This window comes from Ostrea edulis, chromosome 5 (genome assembly GCF_947568905.1).
Source record: "Ostrea edulis chromosome 5, xbOstEdul1.1, whole genome shotgun sequence".
In the NCBI taxonomy this organism is placed as follows: Eukaryota; Metazoa; Mollusca; class Bivalvia; order Ostreida; family Ostreidae; genus Ostrea; species Ostrea edulis.
The window spans coordinates 64620793-64636633 of NC_079168.1; the positions used below are offsets into that span (position 1 = coordinate 64620793).

A 15841-nucleotide genomic window follows, 5' to 3' on the forward strand; every position below is an offset into this window, starting at 1 on the left:
TGAGGAAAATGTAAACAGCATTTGGTCACCTCCAAAACTATAATATACTGTGTTGCCTCTAAGCTTTACCTCCTTTTGTCCCATGATCCTTCTGGCAATATAGCAAGGCTGGCATTATATTGAATTTAGTAAGCATTGCATTTTCAAAAATTTTGAAATTTATTTCAAGAATGCACAAATATAGTGACAACTCTTTAATCTTCAAGTGATTTTTATTCAACCATTACATAGTATGTATTTATAAATACCCTAGTATACGTACCCGTTTTCTTAGTGCAAACTCAGATCAGATCACGTTTGATGGCACAGCATGTGTAGACTGACCACAAATGTAAAATTAAGCTTTGGCTTGGCATTGTAAGCAGGGGATGTAGGTAAATAATTTGACCTTTCATAATTAAAAACAATTTAGGTGGATGGTGAACTATGGGGATGGCCTTATAGCAGTGTTCTTTTATCCTGTGTGGAAATCTGTTCTAGATACATGTTTTATTGGCAATAAGCTGGATAGTGCAAATTCATGCATTGTGTTTTTAAAAGGAATTATTTTTGAAAGAATGATCAGCCACTTTCTGTTCTGATTGCATCATGGGTACATCATGATGTTGACCGTATGGACAAACAATTCACAATGTCTATGTCAACAGAGTTTAAATTGATTTAGTTTAACCTTTACTTTCTTGTAGAAGCAGGGTTGGTCATTCCACTCGTGTGTTCTGTGATTGGATTAGTGGGACTTCTAGTGATTATTGTGTTAATTGTGTGCCACGTCCGTCGCAAGAAAGTGATTGCCCGGAGGCAAGCAGAGGCAGTGTATGTAGAACAGAAAACAAACAATGAAAATGAAGAAAACCTTCGACGATACAAAAACCCATTGTATGCTGGAACGGACAAAGGTGGAGGGACAAGGAAAGTTTCTGCATCCGATTTTCATGAAGTGGATTTAGATAAATGTGAAAATTTAGAAAAAAGTCCAACAAGGTTACTCAGTGGGCGATCGGATTCGCCGAACGAGTCCAATGATTGGAACAATTCTAGTCCTCCATCTAAGACCATTAAAAAAGACATCAATATTGAAATTTCTCGATCCAGAGCGAGAGCAAGGGCTGCAGAAAGGGAACTCATAGAAATATCCCGAACTATTGCTGCAGACTTACGGTCAGAAAATGAGGTCATGGTGTGACCTTTGACCAATACTGCAGGAGTCATGGATCCAAAGTGTGTTTATAATGAAATTTGTTTATATTTGTGAACTTTTAGCAGTAAATGATGGATCTCATTTTCCCCTCTACTCTGTGCCATGCCTATACAATAAGTTGTAGCTAACGTATAATTCAACTTAGCAATTTTCTGGGTTTGAATTCTTTCCCTTTGGATCTTTTTATTTGATTAAATGCTTTTCTACTAAATGTTACTGGTCAATGTTGTTTGCTATATACCTCTTGCAGAGAGGAAAAATGTACAATGAATGCTCATTTTATTTGTCCGTCCCATCAGAAAAATAGTGGAATATCATTTTTTTAATTTGTTGATTTGCTTTCAAAATGAGTAAATTTCTGAATCAAAAACAGAAGACAGTGTTTGTCTAACCACTGTGAAGTTTGATAGGACTTAAGAGTACTTTAGATATGGGGGTAGAACCCAAATCTCCCTATTGTAAAAATATATATGAACTGTTAATGAATCCTGATGGTGTATTTGCCTTGAAACCCAAGAAAAATGAAACTCAAGAAAAATTTGCAAATTGGACATGAAAATAGTTTCAGTTTAATTGCAATTATCAAGACTACCATGAATGATATAAATACCAGCACCTCTTTGATATGCAAGAGGTATTGATTAATTGCACAAAAAATATATTGAATGAAAGCATTTCAATTTGTGAATTTTTTTTCAAAATATGATGGCATGGCACGTGTCCTATTCTCAGGTAAATTGTTACATTTAATCAAACTGTTAAAATCAAGTCCTGATGATATTACTAGAAAATGCGCACAATATTATGTAATCTTTCCTCTACCTAAAACACAGTATTTACCATGGTAATTCTATACCTAAAAAAGAAATCGGAGATCTTTCAGACAACTGCTGCTAACTGAAAAAAAAGGCAGCAAACTTTATATGCATCACCAATCACCTGGCCACCATCACTGTTAGATCTATTATAGTAAACCTATACCACTCATAGGGCAACCATACAGTCCAGTCTTTCTTGTAGTCAACTTCATTGCCTCATCTCGAGCAATCAAATATTTATCATTTGATTTCTTAAAGAAGAATCCATTTTTATTGTACATCATCATTTATATATTACTTGGAAAAGAAAAACAGAGCCTCAGTTTATCATTATTTTGGAATGAAATGCGTACACGTTAGCTCAGATCACGCAGTCTGCTTCTGTGCTTTATGGCAGGTATTAGTTTGGTTTGGTCCCCACACACCTTTTAACTTTTGTGCATTTTTTGCTGGCATTTATGCAATTTTCAGTCTTGTAGCGCTTGGCAATTACCATCAGAAATCTTCACCGACTTCCTCCACACACTTGACATGTCCGCACACATTCTTCTAGAAACACGATCAACATACTCATGTTTATATTTTATACACAAGTTCCGAAGCTCAAAACACTCAAAAAATTATTTATATTTGCAAAAAAGTGCTATTTTCTATTATTTTTTTTTAGTTTTAATTTACACCAAGCACCATATTTTGTTACTTCTTTTTCAGCTTTGACAGTATTGCGTAAATCCTTTTTACACTTATTACGTATATAAATCCTCCCAGGGTTTAATGCATGTAAATAGGGGCTTTCCAATCGTGTTTGATACACACACATTTGTGCAATTTTTTGTTTTTCTTTGTTGTTTAATTACAATGTGATAAATCTTTCCATTAATATTTAGACAGTAGTATCATTGATGTTATGAAAACTGTCACAAGGAAATGAGCCATATCTTTTAATACGTAATAATGTAAGACATGTAATTTCAATATAAAGGATATGTCAATTTTTTTCTGACAATTTCCCTGTGTCATTTGATTTTTTGTATGTAAGCTGCATGTATGTGACAAATAAAGTCAAAAACGTCAAAAAAAGAATAAAAATGTGATTCAAAACTTGAAGAGCTTTTCCTTTTTATTACTTACTTTGTGACAAAATCACATTTAGTCTTTCATATTGCAACAGTTATTAAAAAAGTTACAGAGCAACTTGATGACAAGTAAAAGGTATACATGCACATGTAATAAAGTGATTACATCAAAAGCAGATTTCAATTCCAACCATCAATGTCACAATTTACAGGTTTATGTCACAATTTACAGGTCAATGTCACAATTTACAGGTCAATGTCGCAATTTACAGGTTTACGTCACAATTAATCTAAAAATATGGCAAAAGTTACACCTATAGCTATACTTCTTGAAGGAATCACAGGCCAGAATAAGAAGAGTCACAATTCAAAGTGTATCACAATCAAACCTCTAATTCTTAGTCTGAAACTTTGTTAATCTGTCGGAAACCGATCCATGCACAAGAATGACTGTAATTGATACAGGCTATCAATCCCATCATTCCCCGAATCTCAAGCTGGAAGTCAGTCATGTGATGTTTTCACATTCACTGTCCCTAGCCTGATTTACACTTGATAACCGTGTCAAAGACATACTGTCCGATTTCCTTTTGTTTCGACAATGATTTTCGGTATCAACTTCCAAACAAATAGCGTTGAACAGAATTAGTTACATACGCTGAGGACAAATGCCCAACAATGGAAATGGCAGCTACAGATGGAATCCTCCAACCAGGCAGGCAGACTGCAAAAGAAGATTATTCCCCTTTAAAATTTTACAGGTATTTCGACTGCGACACTCCTGCTGTGCAATGTGTAACAACATGCTGAAAATTAAGGTTAATTTTTGTAGTTAAAAAAGCATTGAAGGAGTATTTCAAGCTTTTATAAAATGTTTCCAAAAAAAAGATTAATGATAACGACAATTTGATTCTCTGGGATTTACTGTTGACATATAAACAAGACTTTCACGACCTTGACTCACCTCTGAGAGCCTGCACATTGGCAGCACATATGTAGGCCTTGATGAGTTGGATGTAGAGATGACTGTTCTTGGTTCCCCACAATACAGCTAGTATCACTAAAACCTTACCGAAGGTAGAGAGTACAACAGATCGCACGAGATCTTTACAGCTGTCAAATAGTAGTGAAAAATAATTAAAAGATTTATGAATCTATGAAATATTACTATCATATCTCTTTCTGCTCACCTTAATTCATCGGTTCATGTCAAATCTTTTAATTCTAGTGCTTGCATGCATGAATGTATATTATCATTATGTGGCCAGCACCTTTTTGAAATGAATAGCCAAAACAAAATTGGCTTCCTAGCATGAACATATTAAAGATGTTGGCTCCTCTTGAAGTCTTTTTCTGATTTTAAAAAACCCCTTTAAAACGTAGTACTTTCCAAGAATTACATGTAATCAAGTTATACCGAAAAAAGTTTTATTCAAAAACTTGGTAAGGAATCCAGAATTTCTATTCAATGTAAAAATAAAATTCAAACAGATCACTGTTCTTCTTACAATCATTAATAATATCTACATTTATCAATATACCTGTTTGGCCCAGCAGATCTTTTGGAGGAAATTAATAAGGAAAACAGCAGAACCAAAACACATATGAAAAACACTAGGGATGTCAATTCTGAAAGAAATAACAAGAGTACCGCCAACATTACATAATACGCCCGTGGAAAGCTAATATAGGGTGTTTTTCTTACATCATGATTTGTAGATCTCGGACTCTGGTAGTATCAGTAAACATCAGTGTGACATACATCGTAAAAACAGACAACTCATATACTCTCTATGTAATATTACCACTTGGCATAAGGTATATGTGTACTAACTTTGATGGTCCAGCTCCAATGGTTTGGTCTGTATCCTACTACTATGACCTTGACCTTTGACCTTGAAAAACAGTAGGCATCTTCCACTTGGCATAAGGCATATGTGTACCAAGTTTGACAGTCCTAGCCCTAACAGTTCGGTTTGTATCTAGCCTACAAGGTGTTCCTATGAAGTGATACTATGCCCTTCACCTTTGACCTTGAAAAACAATAGACATCTTCCTCTCATCATGGTGATCAAATAGTCAAAGTTGTAAAATCGTGGAGCTTACGGTCCGGTCAGTATCCTACCCACAAGGTCTTCCTACCAAGTGATAATACAACCTTGACCTTTGATTTCTGACCTTCAAAAACCAAAATGTTTCCTCCACTTGGCATGTCGAGTATGTGTACCGAGTTTGATGGTCCTAGCCCAAATAGTTGAGTCTGTATTCTACCTAAAAGGTTTACATATTGTCTGATACTACGACCTTGATCTTTAACCTCTGACCTTGAAAAATAATAGGTATCTACTTCTTATCATGATGATCAAATATACCAAGTTGTAATATCCTAGAGCTTACGGTTCTGAATCAGTCTGTATCCTGCCTACAAGGTTTTCCTATTAAGTGATTGTACAACCTTGACCTTTGATCTCTCACCTTGAACAACAATAGGCCTCTTCCTTTCATCATGGTGATGAAATGTATCAAGTTGTAATATTCTGGAGCTTACGGTTCGGTCTGTATCCTGCCTACAAGGTTTTCCGATTAAGTGATACTATGACCTTGACCTTTGACCTTAAAAAACAATAGGCATCCTCCTCTCATCATGGTGATCAAATGTACCAAGTTGTAAAATCCTGGATCTGTGTCTGTATCCTGCCAACAAGGTCTGGACAGACTGACGGACAATGTCATACCATAATATGTCCCTTCTTCGACAGACGTATAAAAATATCATCCATACAACAGGATTCTTATTCATCAATACGTAACAATGTATACATGTGCATTTATTCATCAATACAGTTTCATTTCACTAATACTTTTCATTTAAATTCATGTTTCATTTATAAATTTTATTTTTTGGCAATACTTTACAACTGATGACCATCATAAAGAATGTCCTACCCACAACTGCCAGTAACCAGTTCTTATAAAGGCCCCACTCCATGGCAGAGTAGATAATATAGGTTGGATTAACTGGAGTTATTTCCCCTTTGGCTCGCTGGAGTGCCAACTTGACAAATGCATCACAGATCACTAATAAGATGACGTACTTCCAGTAACCCTGTGAAAAACAGCAGAAAAACTTTGTCTCTAAGGTAAATAACTTGGCTAGATGTTCAAGAATACAACTACATTTTAAAAATGTGATTCATTTTCAGTTTGAATCATACAGCTTGATCCCCTAACTAAGGGGCCATGGATTTTAAAATTTCATCAGAGGCCTCTTACGATATTGTAAAAAAATTTTTTACTGAACATCACCATTAAGAGAATGCTTTTATCTGAACATTCCTGTTACAGACCCTGGGTACACCAATGGAATGCTGGATGAGAAGTTTAAAAGGGGGAACAAATGATGAATAGTTTGAACAGAAAGGTTCTTCCTAATGAATAATTTGGACCAGGAATGAAATCCTTTGGACAAAGAAGAGAGTGAACAGTTTGTCCAATTTAGACTCTTTTGACAATTAATATTTTCTTACACTGAATTAATAATATATAATAATAAACTTTATATAGCACCGTATATAAAACAAATTACTTTAAGGCGCTTTACAAATAAAACAATGAACAAGAGGCCCATGGGCAACATTGCTCACCTGAGTTACCAATATTTAAAGATTTTCCCTATATATTTGCATGTAAAACTTTGATCCCTATTGTGGCCCAAACCTACCAATGAGGGTCATAAATCTGCACTATGTCAGGAAGCTTTCATGTAAACATAAACTTCTTTGGCCGAATGGTTCTTCAGAAGAAGATTTTTAAAGATTTTCTCTATATATTAGTATGTAAAACATTGATCCCTTATTGTGGCCCATCCAACCCCCAGGGGCCATGATTTTAACAAACTTGAATCTGCTCTAGGAAACTTTCATGTAAATGTAAACTTTTCTGGCCCGGTGATTCTTCATCAGAAGATTTTTAATGATTTTCCCTAGTATATATTTGTGTGTAAAACTTTGATCCCCTATTGTGGCCCCATCCTACCCCCAGGGGCCATGATTTTAACAAACATGAATCTTGAATCTGCACTATATCAGGAACCTTTCATGTAAAAATTTACTTTCTTTGCCCTAGGGTTCTTGAGAAGATTTTTAAAGATTTTCCCTATATATTTGTATGTAAAACTTTGATCCCTTATTGTCACCCCATCCTACCCCCGGGGGCCATGATTTTAACAAACTTGAATTTGTGCAATGTCAGAAATCTTTCATGTAAATTTGTACTTTCCTTGCCCAATGGTTCTTGAGAATTTTTTTTCTTCTATATATTTGTATTAAAACTTTGATTCCCTATTGTGGCCCCATCCTATCCCTGGTGGTGGTGGTGGTGGTGGTGGTGGTGGGGGGGGGGGGGGCATGATGTTAACAAACTTTTATCTGCACTATGTCAGAAAGCTTTCATGTAAATCAGTACTTTCCTAGCCCAGTGGTTCTTGAGAATAAAATTTATTAAAAAAATTCCTATATATTTGTATGTAAAACTTCTATCTCCTCTTGTGGCCCCATTCTACCACCGGGGGCCATACTTGAATCTGCACATACTCAGGAAGTTTGCATGTAAACTTGTACTTTCCTGGCCCAGTGGTTCTTGAGAAGAAGATCTTTAAAGATTTTCCCTATATATTTGTATGAAAGGTAAGGATAACGAACAGTGATCAATCTCATAACTCTTATAAACAATACAAAATAGAGAGTTGTGCAAACACGGACCCCTGGACACACCAGAGGTGGGATAAGCTGCCCATGAGGAGCAAGCGTCCCCTGTCGACTGGTCACAACCGCCGTGAGCCCTATATCTTGATCAGGGAAACAGAGTTATCCGTAGTCAAAATCAGTGTGCCACGAACGGTCTAACAATCGGTATGAAACATGTCAGATAGCATTTGACCCAATGATAGGTTGTATTGGCAAACTAGACCATTATAACAACTATAGAATTTGTGAAATGTTGACTTTAAACAAGACTGTTGAAATCCCTGTACCATCTGGCATCTGTAGTCACACAGTAAGTTTGAAGTTTCTCCTTCACAGCTGTTAATATTTTCGTGAGGAGCAAAGATAGGGGCTTGGTAGAACACTTATTGGATCCAGCAATGTATTTTTGTAAGGGTTTTTATGTAGTTTAGGAATCCAGTATATGGTAACTCATATTCATTCGACCCACCAACTGGGATACCAAATGTGCCTAAAACTGAAGCATGGTTTTGAAGAATTTCATCTTTTGAAAGGGCAGTTGGAGTAGAAGTACAATTACCAAAAGTGGAGTTAATGCCAAGTTCGTTTAAAATACAGTCCTTACAAACAAAGAAAATGTTGCATGTAAAACTTTGATCCCTTTTTGTGGCCCCATCCTACCTCCGGGGCCATGATTTTAGCAAACTTAAATCTGCAATATGTAAGGAAACTTTCATGTAAATCTCAGCTTTTCTGGCCCAGTGGTTCTTGAGAGGAAGATTTTTAAAGATTTCCCCAATATATTTGTATGTAAAACTTTGATCCCCTATAGTAGCCCCATCCTACCCAGTGGTCATGATTTTAACAAACTTGAATTTGCATTATGTCGGGAAGCTTTCATGTAAATTGCAGCTCTGCTGACCCAGTTTTTCTTGAGAAGAAGATTTTTTAAATGACCTCACCCTATATTTGCATTTTTGTGATTATCTCCCCTTTGAAGGGTGCATGGTCCTACATTTGAACAAACTTGACAGCCCTTCACCCAAGGATGCTTTTTGCCAAGTTTTACTGAAATTGGCTGGTTCTGGAGAAGAAGTCAAAAATGTAAAAAGTTTACAGACAGACAGATGACGGAAAACAGGCGATCAGAAAAGCCCAGGTGAGCTAAAAACACAATTAAATGAGAATAAATGAAAGTATGGCAAAAGATCTTATATCTGCAAAATTCAACCGAGAAATAGATAATTCTATATGACTATTACAGAAAATGTACAAAAACACCTCCAGCTATGTCATATTATATTTGTTAGCGAATTTTGATAGTAGACTGTCCAGCTGCATACTACACCGGCAAATAATTGTTTTGAATTTAAAGCAATAGTCTTTTCGAAGTCCTTCCACCCCAACGATGCATCAGCTTATAAGGCAAACACCTTTAAATGATTTTGAATGAAGATGCATAGAGGAAGAAATGGTTTAAGATGAAAACAGAAATATTCAGTTGGTGAGGTAGTATGTTTCAGGGTCTGTATATACATGTGCCATTTGTTGTAACATTTTCACCTTTAACATTGCTTTAAAAAGAAAAGAGTATGTGCCATAACACGTTTACCTGCATATGGCTGTTGTACAGTACATGACGCAGCGCTTCCCTTTTAAGGAGCAGGACATCTAAACTGATGATTACCGGGTCATATTCTACGTATTTGTCAATCAGATCTCTACACTGTACCTGAAAATATCATAAATCTTACTCTACGTATTTGTCAATCAGATCTCTACACTGTACCTGAAAATATCATAAATCATTTAAAAGTTCATTATGAATTTTTTCTACATAAAAGATAGAGGTGAAACGATGCATCGCGATGCGGCCGAATCGCGATTTAGTGGCCTCCATTCAATGTTCGATTTATTCGGGGTCTGTTTCGGTTCGATACAGTTTTAAAATCATAGCACACATTGCTCTTGATAACACAGTTTCTGATTAGCCAATGGAATTGAAAATTGCCCAATCAACACACGAGTAAACTTTGCTGTATCAAAATGGACGCATTCGAGTTGAAAAATGCACCCCCAATGTATAAATCCTGGGTATGGCGACATTTCGGCTTTAGGACAAGTGATAAGAGTGTTGCATTATGTTAAACGTTTTTACATTATGTAGAATTTATTAGCAATAAATACAACGAAACATGAAAAAATCTTAGCATTATAAAGAATTTGGTACATGCTATTGTATCGAATCGAAAATCATCGAATCGAGACTAAAGTATCGAAAATCAAATCGAGAAGGTACTGTATCGTTTCACCCCTAATAAAAGAACAATTCAATAGCAGGTCTGAATCTTGATAATGATGTCCCAATGATACCTACGATGACCATGTCGCAATCTTATTTTGGCACACATCAACAAAGTATTTAAATCATGTTCATTTTAAAAGTTGCTAAAAATTATTACACCTATCATGTTTTTGCTGTTTCAGTATTGATATATCTTTACATCAAACTTCTGCAGAAATTCATTTGCACATGCAATCTCCGAGTACAGAGAACTATGGGTACAGTATGAATCTTTACAAATAAAACAACTGTGACAAATAAGACCTGCTATCTGATTGGTACATTGAATTTTATTAATTTATAGAAAAATTTAATACTAAAGAAATTCCGGTTTATTGGTCGATATTTCATTATATAATATTGACAAGATTGCATGATATACATTGCGAGATATATGCATGTACATTACATAAAATTTATTGATATATATCGTCCCAGCCCTAATAACATGTAAATACCAATACTGAAATCGCACAAATAAATCAAACTGTCACTTTTTTTTTTTTTAAAACGTAATTCGATTGACAGGGTTCGAAGTACCATAATATGTGCATAGATCTATAATCACAAAATTGTGATCTCAAGAGCTGGGCTACTATAGATCTAAGCCTTTTTGCTTGGTTCTAATTTCAAATATGTATTTTATAAAATCGTTGATGATTATGAAATGAATTGTTTTATAAACTAAATTGTTCAACCAAAAAATTAATTAAGGAACTAAATCTGTACTTAATTAAAGATATTTACACAATATTCCATTTTTATAATTCCATTTTTGTAGTCTTTGTAGATACTACTAGCATCTGTACCACAGCTGATACACTTATAATGACAAATCATAGCCGACGATTCTCCTGCCTCCATTCAGTTCATAAACTTTCCCATCTCCTTGCTTTGTGTATAATGTATGTAAGACCTGGATCAAATCTGGTACCTTGCCGTGAATATTTAATATTCATCATACATTTTGAATAAATTATTCATTAAATGTTATATTTTCCGAAATATTAAGTTAAGAAGATATCGTAGAATGAAGATCATTTTTATACACTGAATAATTGTCTTTCAGGGTGGGAATAGATCAATCCGGATTAAGATAGTTTATTGTGGTTGGGTTTATATTTAGCGAGTGGAATTATTTTCCTACATGAATAGTGCTTGTCTCTCGAGGAAATCGATCTAGATCTGCTAATATCATGTCTGCAAATTTTGATGGGACTAGTAAAATTTGCACAGCTGAGAGTAACGAAAAGTGAGTCATATGTTTTTCTTTTATCGTAAGTCAAAAGCCGCCATTCCATTATTAGCAGTGCGCTACTTGCATTCATTTCATTTTCACCAACATGTTCACGATTCAGCTGAATCTCGGCTGAGACACAGGGGCTCGGTTGTCAGATATTGAAGTTTTGTATTATTTGTTCCTGAATGATATAATATGTATATACAGTGTGACCGTTGGACCGAGCGAAGCTGAAATGTTTATTGGCGTGTCCCAAGTGATAATCATAATTCTGTTAAGTAATATGTTTTACGGCGTGACCGTGTTTGAGGGCGAAGCAAAAAAGTTTTGGCATTAGGATCTATATCCAAAACAGGACAAAAACATCCCGAAGTTAGCACGCGGACGGAGCTGTATCAAAGCATCCTAATTTTGGACATTTGATCCGCCTATATATTGAACGCGGGAAATATAACGCAATTGATGTAAACAGTACATTGTGACGTCATATTCAGCGTCGTTATTTAGCAAATTTACAAACATAGCGTTTGAACCACAACAAAAAACATGGCGTTAAACGTAGAGTGATTATATATGATTAAGAAAATAAGATTTACATGCTTTTACGGATTTTATGTAACATCTCAGAACGACGTGAACTAGGGTAGACGAGATTCAAAATGGAGGAATACATGTCCACGCGCTAATATTCGAATCGACGCCATTGGTACCAAACTTTTCAAGTTCCATAGGTATGGTTTAATTTTTCATTATTTTCCTATATTTTCCTTTTAAACATGTATATACGTGTTACCTATAGGGAGAGCTCCGCTCTCACAGCCCTTTGGGCTGTGAGAGGGCTTCGCCCTCTATGAGTATAATTACAGGATCCGCCAATTCCTTTAACACGGGGAATATAGCGCCAGCCGACGTAAACTGTGCATCGTGACATCACATGCAGCCTTGGCTTTTTTCTTCGTTTTTTAAATCAAACAATTAAATAACGACAATTCATCCCAATTGCAATTTTAAAGACAGTTAAAACTAAACAAAAATTAACCAACAAATTCAAAGTGATAAAACAGTAAGCGTGAATATATCGTATATTTTTATTTAAAGAAACTCATGAACTCGTTCATCTATTTAGTCGTATTACTGTTTTTCTATTTGATGATTGGCGAAAAACTGTAACAATAATAATCATACCATTCATTTTTAACACACTGGGTGTTTGAATTACAAATTGTACGTCAGTCTTGTATTTTTGCCATTCATATTAAAACAAGAATAACTGTAGAAGCAACTAATGAACAAAACAAGATGGCGGCGTCCATATGGATCACAAAATTTTCAGTGAATGTATGTAGAGATTATCTCTATTCATTTGCTGATTTTTTCATATACATATACCTATGTGTTACCTTTAGAGCCTTTCTTCGCCCGAGCTTTGCTAGGAATAAATAAAATTCTCCACCAAAACCTGCTCATTTTGTCGTTTTAAAAAAGGTGTATCATATGTCCACAAGAAACATTGGTGCAAGCACCAAATTTATGGACCGAAAAAAATGTGGGTGGAGGTGGGGATTAGTCCCACACGTTTTTGACATTCTTTTCCCACTATTATTACAGACTAAGTTGGCCATTTTTAAAATTCAATCTATATGCTGGCTCGTGAGATTTATTTCTGTCAAAGTTGATCTCTCAGTGCAATGTATATCTGTCATTTGTTCTTGTTTTGCACGCTTCCGATAAATATGAATAAACAAAATCCATATATAACAACACAGCAGCATGATGGACCAAATAATTTCGGAGTAGACTCACTCACAACTCAAAACATAGTCGCAATATAATTGAATCCTGCTTTTGGCATCGTCGTCACAAAGGGAGAGGAGCATACATTTCAGCCGTGGCCTGAGACGATGAGCTTTTGGCATTTTATGGGAATGTAGTTGTCTGTTTGCATACTCCTCACCTGTATTTGTTGATCCTTGAATGATTCTATCAATATTTTTAATCCATGTGTAATGCACCATTATGTAATTTTATTCAAGGTCCTCAAAAGACTACAAGGAGTTGATAGACAAAGAGGAATATGAGCTTAGGAAGCGTCTGCCAAGGAAATTACCCAAGAGGAAAACAGATGTGTATGTCACCAGAAAAACTAATTTTAGCAGTCAATTGCAAAGATCTCAGAAAATACTGGATTCAGAGAATGAGGTGTATGTTCATGGACTAGGTGCAGCTATAAATAGAGCAATCAACCTTGCCCTGCAGTTACAATCTAAAGGTCAAGGTCTGGTGGAAATATCGGCTCACACTTCAACTGTGGAGTTAGTTGATGACCTTGAACCCCAAGCTGACGATCTAGAACCAGAAACTCAATCACGAAATAATTCTGCTATTCACATTAAAGTGTATAAAATGAATCCTGTGAAAGTTGAACTATCAACAAACAATGATGCAGCATCATGATATTGATTGTTAATTAAAAAGTTCTTGCAAAAAATGTTTTGATTTTTACATAATACTGTAGTTGACAGTTTAAGAGGGAACTTATACTGCCTCGCTAGTGAGCTAGCTTTTCTAGTGATGTGGTAGAGTGTCTCTCTCTGCATCACACAAGTTAAGCAATGGAGAGCATTATCAGCACCTGGCTGGGTGACCGCCACATGCTACAAATTGGTGGCAGCGCTACACGTACGTTATACTACAATATTTTATCAATATGTTTAATATGTGAAGAATATATATTTAATAATGTTAAACGATTATTTAATTTTTATTACATCTATTGAAACACAAGGAATAATGCATGTACGAAGGCTAATTACATGATATGAAGGTGGTAAAGCAAGTAAGGGTAATGATGCATTATTAGTGACTCATATATATGTACATTTGTGTTTAAACAAGAGGGAGAGAGGGTAATTACAAAAACAAAAAGTTTCAATGTTTGACCGGAACTTACTGACAATATGTATACGTATTCTGTTTTTTTTTTTAATATTACTTTGCATTTCAAAGAAAAATGGGAAAATTAGAAATTAGTGCATTAATATATCAGTTCTGCAAGGTTCAGTTGAGAAAGGGTCCTTAATTGTGACCCAAACTCCCCGTCGAGGCCTCATTACGTCACAGTGCCTACGAATAGACCTCTCCTATGTGACGCACCACAATATACAGATTTGTATATTGTGAGTCCGCGATTATCACGCAGACAAATTACACTAAAGAAGTAGTTCGCAGTTAAAAGTCTGAAGATATTGATATTAAAAGCATTAATATAAAAGTATGGATTTTATTTTAAACATAAAATGATCAAAAGATCATTAAAAAGTAGGGATACTCTGTTCAAATTATTGTGTAAAGTAATGAATTTGATGTTTATGTTCTTGTTTTGAAAGTTGGTTACGTTTGACGTTATGTTTTTTCATCATTCTACAGTGACGTCACAGTATACGCGGCCTAAGAAATCGCTATCCCATAATGCCTAAGTGGAAGAGTTTGGTTTGTGAGCAAACGAACTCTGGTGGAAGTTTGAATTGTGACCTTGTTATGTGAGAATTAGGATATAGGTAATGACTGCCTCTGTTTTAGTATTGTTCATACCAAATAAGACCCCACTCTCATGAAGTACTTTTCAAAATAATCACATATTATTTTGCTTCCATGGCTCCACCCAAGGCGGCACTATCTATTAATTTTTAAAAAACAAAATATAGAAAGGAACGAGAAGGAAAACAACAACACAGAAACAGTACAATATTTTTATGCCCCCGAGATCGAAGATCGGGGGGCATATTGTTTTTTTCCTGTCTGTCATTCTGTCTGAAACTTTAACCTTGCTAATAACTTTTGAACAGTTAGTGATGGAGCTTTGATATTTCACATGAGTATTCCTTGTGACAAGAACTTTCAGAGGTTACCAACATTTTTGATCCCGTGACCTTGACCTTGGAGTTTGACCTACTCTTTGAAAACTTTAACCTTGCTAATAATTTTTGAACAATAAGAGATAGAGCTTTGATATTTCACCTGAGTATTCCTTGTGACAAGACCTTTCCGTGGGTACCAACATTTTTTACCCCGTGACCTTGACCTTGGAATTTGACCGACTTTTGGAAAACTTTAACCTTGCTTATAACTTTTGAACAATAAGAGATAGAGCTTTGATATTTCACATGAGTATTCCTTGTGACAAGACCTTTCCGTGGGTACCAACATTTTTTACCCCGTGACCTTGACGTTTGACCTACTTTTTGAAAACTTTAACCTTGCAAATACCTTTTGAACAGTAAGAGATAGAGCTTTGATATTTCACATGAGTATTTTCTTTCCGTTGGTATTGAACCTTTTGACCTTGACATTTGACCTACTTTAATTTTTTTTTTTACATTGGTCATAACTTCTAAATGGTAAATATTAGAGCTTTCATATTGTACATGAGCATTTCTTTTGA

The 15841-nt window shown here is 35.3% G+C and overlaps 3 protein-coding genes across 3 annotated transcripts in view; 2 read left to right on the plus strand and 1 right to left on the minus strand.

The window, feature by feature from the left end:
* Positions 1-3123, plus strand: part of LOC125650351 (protein jagged-1b-like) — a 52192-nt gene extending 49069 nt beyond the window's left edge. The window contains exon 22 of the mRNA XM_048878568.2: positions 687-3123. Coding sequence (XP_048734525.1) covers positions 687-1183 — 497 coding nt within the window. The 3' untranslated portion in view covers positions 1184-3123. The remainder of the gene's footprint in view (positions 1-686) is intronic.
* LOC125650353 (protein ARV1-like) lies at positions 3124-11071 on the minus strand. Its single transcript, XM_048878569.2, has 6 exons — positions 10908-11071; positions 9429-9548; positions 6039-6198; positions 4634-4721; positions 4057-4205; positions 3124-3816 (listed from the first exon to the last, which is right to left on the minus strand). The coding sequence occupies exons 1-6, from the start codon at positions 11022-11024 to the stop codon at positions 3707-3709; spliced, it is 744 nt and encodes a 247-aa protein (XP_048734526.1). The 5' UTR covers positions 11025-11071; the 3' UTR covers positions 3124-3706.
* A 209-nt stretch (positions 11072-11280) lies between these two features.
* On the plus strand, positions 11281-15508 carry LOC125650089 (ribonuclease P protein subunit p20-like). The gene is made up of 3 exons (XM_056165125.1): positions 11281-11412; positions 13434-14079; positions 14827-15508. The coding sequence occupies exons 1-2, from the start codon at positions 11357-11359 to the stop codon at positions 13852-13854; spliced, it is 477 nt and encodes a 158-aa protein (XP_056021100.1). The 5' UTR covers positions 11281-11356; the 3' UTR covers positions 13855-14079; positions 14827-15508.
* The last annotated feature ends 333 nt before the right edge of the window (positions 15509-15841 follow it).